Source organism: Ailuropoda melanoleuca, chromosome 15 (assembly GCF_002007445.2).
Source record: "Ailuropoda melanoleuca isolate Jingjing chromosome 15, ASM200744v2, whole genome shotgun sequence".
Classification (NCBI taxonomy): Eukaryota; Metazoa; Chordata; class Mammalia; order Carnivora; family Ursidae; genus Ailuropoda; species Ailuropoda melanoleuca.
This window is the reverse complement of record NC_048232.1, coordinates 53,511,394-53,519,445: the sequence shown is the minus strand read 5'-3', so window position 1 is coordinate 53,519,445 and position 8,052 is coordinate 53,511,394. Positions and strand designations below refer to the sequence as shown.

The following is an 8,052-nucleotide window of genomic DNA, read 5'->3' as shown; positions in this document are numbered from 1 at the left end:
TATTATTTCCATGCATCAGTTTGGCAAAACAGTAAAAGTAGACAATAAACAATGGTTTCCAGGGTGTAAAGAAAAGTCACACTTATTCATTGTTAAAAAAAAAAGAATTTTTGTATCTTTATGTGCAAAAGTAAAGCATACTCGTGTGAATGCTAATCTCAAAAAGCTAAGAGGAAAAGATAAAAAAAGAGCTGAAAGTAATTAAAAATGTTGCAAAGAGAAAATGGTACAGCAAGGAGAGTAAGTCTGTGGGAGCAGAAAAATCACCAAGTGCAGTGCAACAGCAAGGACTTGGACACTTAGCGATTTCCAGGCAATGCGTACAGTAGTTACTAGCACAGCACTGACTTGAGTCAGGCTGCCTGGGTCTAAAAGCTGGTGCTGCCCTGTCCTAGCTCTGTAACCTCAGGCAAGCTGCTTAAAGACCCACCTTCAGATTTCTTACCCATAAATTGAGGATATATATAAATAGGGGATTATGTTAATAGGGCTGTGAAGAGTACATGGGGTTATATATAAAACATGTTCATAAAAGGCTTGGCACATAAATAATTATCTTTATTAATAAACATTTCATATTTATTTTTCATTCATTCATCTGATTTAATCTTCCAGTTAGCTTACGAGGTAGTTATTATTATTTTCATTTTGGAAATAAGATTTCAGAAATTAATTTGTTAAAGTAATGATCCCAAGTTCACACAAATTCAGTATATGCCCATACTGCCTGAAATATGCCTGTCTGACTGCAAATTTATGAGGCTCAGCCCCACATTACCACTGCCTCGTTAACATCATAAAACTTTCCTCATTTGTCTGGTGTTTTGGAGGCAAGGGATCCTTTTGCTGCAAAAAAAATACATAGCGATTCCCTATTTCTGTTTCTAAGTGAGCATATTGGAACTTCTCATTGTTAGCACAGTAATTAAATGAGAAGTGTTATGACAAAAGAAAACAATCACGGAGTGCCTTTGCCATGGGGTTTAAGGTTTCATCTTGTTCAGCTTTAATGAAGCCCAGTAAGGTGCAGAAAGCAGTGTCTGGTTTTCAAATCACGGGAATCCTCTATAATTAAACCTTGTAATCAAAACATTGCCTACGAGCAGTTTCCATAAACTGATGTGCCTAAAGAGGATTTTTAAAAAGAGTTTAAGAAGAATTCTTATGAGTTTTGTGAGTAAAAATGCTAATGTTCATTCTGAGTGAAAACAAAATAAAATAAGTTGTCGGTATTTCTTTAGGATTAAAATAATGGCATATGTCATTTCCCCTGTTTATTCCTACAGGCCATAAAGATTTCCCTAAGTGCAAACTCCTCTTCCACACACTCATCCTTCTTCAGCAAAGCCCTGCCTGGCCCCTTCTCACTTGTACCTTTGTTAACCCTTTTCAATAAACTCAAACCTTTTAGTTGATCAGTCTAAGGTGATTCTTTTGCCCCTGATTTTAACTTCCAAATAATAGTATCTGTAAGAGGCACAACCACTATCAAAATGGTCTGTTTTAGAAGTGTACACTCTATACTAACTTAAAAAGACAGCCTTACAAAGGCTCTTAAATCCTGAAGATTCTACTGACAGGCAACTTAGCTTGGAGCTTACTGCCTGTGCTATGCTAAATACCAGGAAAGGAATTATATCCACGGGTAGTTTAATGACCTAGATGGGATCTTCGCTTCTTCCACTGAAGTCTGAGATCTCACACACACACACACATAAGTTCTCAGGAGGCTTGTTAGGAATGTTGGGAGCCTCTAGCCTGTTGCAAATGGTATCATCCCTCCTAATATATGACATATTTGAGATAAACAAGGACTCCAGCATCCACTGTAATCTTCTGATGACACCAGGGTATAATATCAATGGATTTTACTATTTGCTTGCTCCCATTCTCATAGCCATGAAACCATTCTTGCCACTGACCAATGTAGAAATAGTCAAGTTTATTTCCTTTTTGAGATCCTCTACTGTATCTTCCTTGGCAATGTTTCCCCCCACCCCCCAAAAAAACTCTTATGACTCCATAGCTTTTTATTAATGTCAAATCATGGACAAAGGTCATTTTTGGAGGGTACTTTTTGGTACCTGACCCATCAAGCTGAATCTGATATCCACAGAACCATAAGATCCAATAGCCACATAAAATGTGAGGACAGGAACTGATGGTAGTAAATTCATTAACCAGTCAGATGACTGCGCTAATTTTCCAGACACTGAGGAATTCTGCTCCAATGGTACACTCCATACTCCAAAGCTGCACATCTCATTTCACCACAACTCAGGGTGGCACTCCTAATCATTTTCTCCACTCCTGCCTGTCATGGTTTTACCAACTATAAATGACTATCTTGATAGTAGAACTCTGTGTGGTCAATCCAGGGTAAGAATATAGGGCAGAAGCCTAATACAAAGCCATTGTTTATCAGAAGAGAGTCCATGGAAGAAACTCTAAGGAGGAGCCTGGAAGGCTGCCCTTACGTCACTGGTCTACAAATAATATATGAACTCTGAAAAATTAGATCATAGATGTACAGGACCCTTCCTTCTAACTACCCCTTACCAGCACAATGGCATTCTACCTTATGCATTGAGTCTACATTTCACTGGTGCTTCCTTCCCTAACCTTGACCAGATCCTGTGCTCTGCCCTTTGTTCCACATCTTGAATCCCCTTTAGACTCCTGCTGTTACCAGGGCACACAAACATCAGTACCTGGATCACAGGGGTAGGGATAGTCATGATTTCTAAGAAGGAATCAGAGAACTGATAGTGTATTTCTGCTATGTTCTAGAATTAATTTACTCCACTCAATTGGTTGTGAGAGGAAGGAAGAAAAAGAAGAGCATCACTGAGGAGCACCTTGAGACCACCTGCAGCTAAAGTACTAGTTGAGGGAAGAGGGAAGCCAGAGGGAAGCCATCTGGCAGAATGTGAGGAATCACATCCCCGTACATCATGGTTTATGATGTTTGTCTTTTCCCTTTTTTCATTCCTATTACCCTGGATGTTGTAACTTCATTTCTCAGAGAACTGACTGAATGTACCCTCACATCAATAAACTGCCTGAAACCAGCAATCACACAGGGGACACAGCACACAAGAAAATTACACAGCAAGGCAACATCTTCAGCACTGCTCCTACAAAATGTCATCTCCCTAAGATGCATGAGCTATCCACTTTGTCTCTGTCTCTTATCTTCCCTCAGTAAACACACCAGGATCACCAATTTGCTGTGGCAATAGTTCTGAATGCTGTAACCTAAAGCAAATGATGTTGGTGCCATCAAGACATTTACTTCGGTGTGGTGGTGTCAGGGTGTGATCAACTCACCTATCAAATGAAGAAATACTCCACACCATTTCAAAACCACAAATCTAGTCAGCCAATTGTAAAATGATTGAATTACTGGGTAAAAATAATTAATTAAACCATTGATTTTGTGGAATACGACAATAGAGCCAAAGAAATTCATGTTATTCTTCTATAAACATACATGTAGCAAACCATGAGCCCCTTTATTTCTTCAAGATTGAAAATTTCCTTAACTAAGTAGAGGTTACAAAAGCTGACTTTTTAGACAATTAATCTGCCACAACCAGAGGAGAATTTCTAACTGAAAATAATGGAAAAATCTATCTTCTCCCAGCCACAACTCTCACTGAAATCTGTTGCAGCTCACATTACACTGTGAATCTGAACAGCACACAAAGGTCCACATTCTCAGAGCTTGATACAGAGAAGACTGGAAGCTGCAACGTATGTAGAGAAATACTAGGGAAATAACTTCTAAAAAAGAATATTTCTAAAATCTTTGATTATAATTTATCCAAAAAGAAGCAATTATTTGAAATTTCACTAAGTATAAAATATTAATATCTTTATATATGCTATTTTATTTAGATCTTTCAAGGTGAACACTCTCATCACCATTTTCTAAATAGGAAAATTAGGTTTATAGAAATTATTTTCTTAATTGGCAGAGTCAAGTTTTGAATCCAGGTCGAAACCCTGTATGTGCACTGGAACGATTACGGAATCTGTGCTAGAATACTGCTTGAGCCACTAAATAACTTGGTTTCCTCATCTGTAAAATGGAGCTAATAACACCTAACAGCTTCTCTCAATCTCAGCACTACTGACATTATGCACTAAAGAATTTTTTTGCTGAAAAGACTGTCCTATGCAATACAGGATGTTCAGCGGCCTCCCTGGCCTCTGCCCACTAGACTCCAGTAGCTTGGCCCCATTGTTGTGACAACCACAATGGCTTCCATATAAGATTATATATGAAACAGCCAAGTAAATATGTGCTTAGTATAATGTTAGTACACATCAGCATAGAACTAATACCATAATGAAATCTATGTCCTGATTTGAATAGATGGAACATCCATCACTTAAAAGAATATCGCAAATACTATTTTTTCCTTTGTCAGGCTAATTAACCCTGAAATGAACTTATACTTGAGAACATTCAGTCATGGATTAATATATTTACTAATGAATGTTACAACTGTGATTAGCATGTTGAGATTATAAATGAAATTAAATTACAGAATATATCTTACCTAAAGTCTTAATAGGATCAGAATAATCAGAATCAGTAAATTGTCCCATAATATTTGTGGCTCTAAATTTAAATCTATGAAATAAAAAAAATAAAAATCAACAATTGGCATGCTGTATGACTTTTTTCTATGAATAATTTAACAAATAGCAATGAAAAATACACATTTTTATTCGAGAGAAAATGTATTTATGAGATGTACACTTGGAAATCCTTGCCATCAGAATATATCCTATCTTTATGTGAGATGAATAATTATCCTGCACATAAGAGAGTAATTAAAAGTTTGGCCAGACTCATGAGCAGTCAGCAGGTTAAAGAGATGAAGCAGATTACATCCCTCATAGATTTATTTGGATGAAACTATTTCACGTCTGTGTGAAAGTGTGTTACACAAAAATACTTTATAAAGTATAATAACTGTTATACCTCAACTACCTTTGAAAATACCAGTGACCTAGATTTAGAATGGTCATACAGAACTTATTTTGTTCACATGTTAACAAATTAAGAAAAATGCTTCTTAATTCTGGGTGTGCACAGAAATATTTTCTCTTTCTATGTTTTTATGACATAAAAAATAGAAAATGGTTACAGAATGGGTGATTCTAACGTCTTCAGAGATAACTGAAATTTACCTTATTTAAAAATTATAGACATCTAAGTATTTTAAAGTACAAAACCAGCTTACACTAATAAGTTTCAGTTTATAATTTAATCTCTACTCTTCTTAAATTCTTACGATTTTATTGATTATATGAAGAGACTGTTTGGAAAAATATGCAAAATTAATAATATTTGAATAAATATTAAATTTTGTGGTATATCATTTTCATAACTGCCTATGTATGATGACTACATTTTAGGCAATAACTTAATAACCAAAGTAACTATACTTATTAACAGATAACAGAGCATTCTATTTTTTCAAATGCCTGACTTCTCTATTTTTCTAATGTTAACTTGGCTTAGGATGTTTATGAAGAATTTAATAATGCTTTAACTAGCAGGCAAACATGAAATTAGCTGCATTTTTCAAATTTAGTAAAAATTACATTTTGGAAATTAAATAATTAAAGATTAAAAAATTATAGTTATGACAAAAATAACACAATCAATTTAACAGGAGTTAAATGATTAATTTAGCAAAGCATTTAATAAAGCCAGAATATCAGCAGTGGTATTTAATACATTAGATTATCATGATCTACAAAATGACAGATATTAAAGTAAATTATAAATATTTCAGTCACTAACTGAGAAGTTTGATAATACAAAGAGGAGAAAATTATTGCTATGACTCTGGTAAACTGAAGCTGTCATCAAATAAAAGACTAGGATAGTGTTTCTATAAACCCATACATTAGCATGTGTTGCAAAATAATGAGTGAAAAGCACAAAATATTACGTTAGTCACAATATCTTTTACAGAAAGAATGCAATTCTCCTACCCATGTTCTCCAATTACATGTTTTTCATATTGTCCTTATGTTACTTATAATATCAAATCATAATTACTTTAAAGCTTGCCTACTTTCCCTACAGAACTGTACATTTAGGGAATGTAAGGACAATGCCTTGTTGATCTTTACCATGTATCAGGTCATGATACATTATGGATGCCTAGTGCTTATTGGAAAGATGAATGGATGGGTAGATGGATGAATAAAAGATGTTAACTTGCTTACTACCACAATGCATTAGTGTCAACTCTACTTACAAGTACTGCTTTTTTGGTTTCAGAGGTCCATTGCAAATTCTGTCTTCATTTCCAGGAATCATGCATGCATTATCAGCACCAATGATGTAGATTTCTTCATTGCCACTGAACTTTGTCTTTCCTTCCGTACATGGGGGGTTAGGAAAGCCTTCATTTGTAAAATATGGCCTTGGTTTATTAAAATATGCATCATACCACTTTGTTACATTTCCATCATGCTGAGCTATTTTCATAAAAAAAGGATAAAATTACAAGCAATATATGAAGGTATTTTCACATTTCTGAAGAGCATTTCTATAATTACATGAGGAAAATCTGGATGCAACATCTGTCACTCTATGAGCCACCAGGGATGATTCGGCTGATCTACCTGGATAAACAGGGAACCCTATCTTTTCCTATCACGCATGAATCTTTAGGCTTTGTTGTGGAGGATGACTTCTCAGGGACAGAAAGAACATCTCTCAGTCAAAAGTAACTCTCCAGTTCATACCTCCAAAAAGGCTATCAAGACTCCATCTTGCCAAAATCAAGCAATCCAATTTATTCCAATATGGAATAAATAAATCACATATTTTGACTATGCCTTTTTTTATTTTGGTCAAGTATATTAGGTATAAATTAATGATTAGTATAATTAATGATAATATTAACACTCTATTACTGATCCTTTTATTTCTATGGAATAGATTTCCAAGAGCAGAATTTCTGGAACAAAAGATAATAGATAGTCAATCTTATATTACTAATTTTGAACTGAAATTTCTTTAGCATTCAGCAATTCATACTCTATAATTTAACGAGATAGGTTGACAGTTGATGATACCTCCTGCTTCTGTTACAAGCACTTGCACATTTTTGATTGGTCCATGATCATCATTGTAGTAACATATTGGCATTCTGATTGTAATTGTTGTTGAAGTCACAAGCAGTTTTCCTGTAGCATCGTAAATAGGGGTTGGTTTGGTGTTTGGTCGTGCTGGAGCTTTAAACAAAGAAGAAATATCACTGCAATTGATTTTTTGTTTCTGAAGAGAAGAAAAAATGTTAAATTCTCATTTCATGCAGGTGATTTATAGATAAAATGATGACAAACACATAACAAATGAGACAGAGTTTTGTTTGAAAACAACAGATGGTTAGCAATTATTATCTCCTGATGCTTTAATTATGTATTTCATACTTGCTTGAGATAATGGGACTCAGGTGTGATTTTTAGGCATATGACTCCTCTTCACATATTAAAAAAAATTCAAATTATATTTGCTCCCACACCATATAATTTTTATAAGTGCATTAAATCATATGGATATTTTAGTGGGTTTTTTCTTCTTTTACTTCCTTTAGCTGATTCATCAATTTCTATTCTAGTCATACCAGCATCCCTCCCACAGTTTATCCATGCCAAACATATGGATGATATCCTCCCATATTTTTCTCCATGTTCACATAACCATGTAAAATACATAAAGTCATACATAACAGATTATTCTCACTGTTTGATTTTTTAAATAGGGCTATATTATGTATTATTATCACTCCACATATGCTTTTTTTCACTTAAATATGACTTATATAAGTCTTTCCAAGTCACCAAGTATGGGACTAACTCATTATTCTTAGTGACTATGTTATATATCACGGTGTGACAACATCATGTTTATTCATTCAGCTAGTAATGGGAATTCACTTTTCATTCCAGTTTTGAACATTTGCTGCAATAACCAGCCTTATATATTTAGCCTTATTTACTGATCCTTTTATT

At 34.6% G+C, this 8,052-nt stretch overlaps 1 protein-coding gene across 5 annotated transcripts in view; it reads right to left on the bottom strand.

The window, feature by feature from the left end:
• The window catches only part of PTPRQ (protein tyrosine phosphatase receptor type Q), a 203,362-nt gene that overhangs the window by 49,704 nt on the left and 145,606 nt on the right, over positions 1-8,052 (bottom strand). For all 5 annotated transcript variants that reach the window (XM_034644219.1, XM_034644220.1, XM_034644221.1 and 2 more), the window contains exons 31-33: positions 7,114-7,272; positions 6,288-6,510; positions 4,569-4,642 (exon numbers count right to left, since the gene is read on the bottom strand). In XM_034644219.1, the coding sequence (XP_034500110.1) occupies positions 4,569-4,642; positions 6,288-6,510; positions 7,114-7,272 (456 nt within the window). The remainder of the gene's footprint in view (positions 1-4,568; positions 4,643-6,287; positions 6,511-7,113; positions 7,273-8,052) is intronic.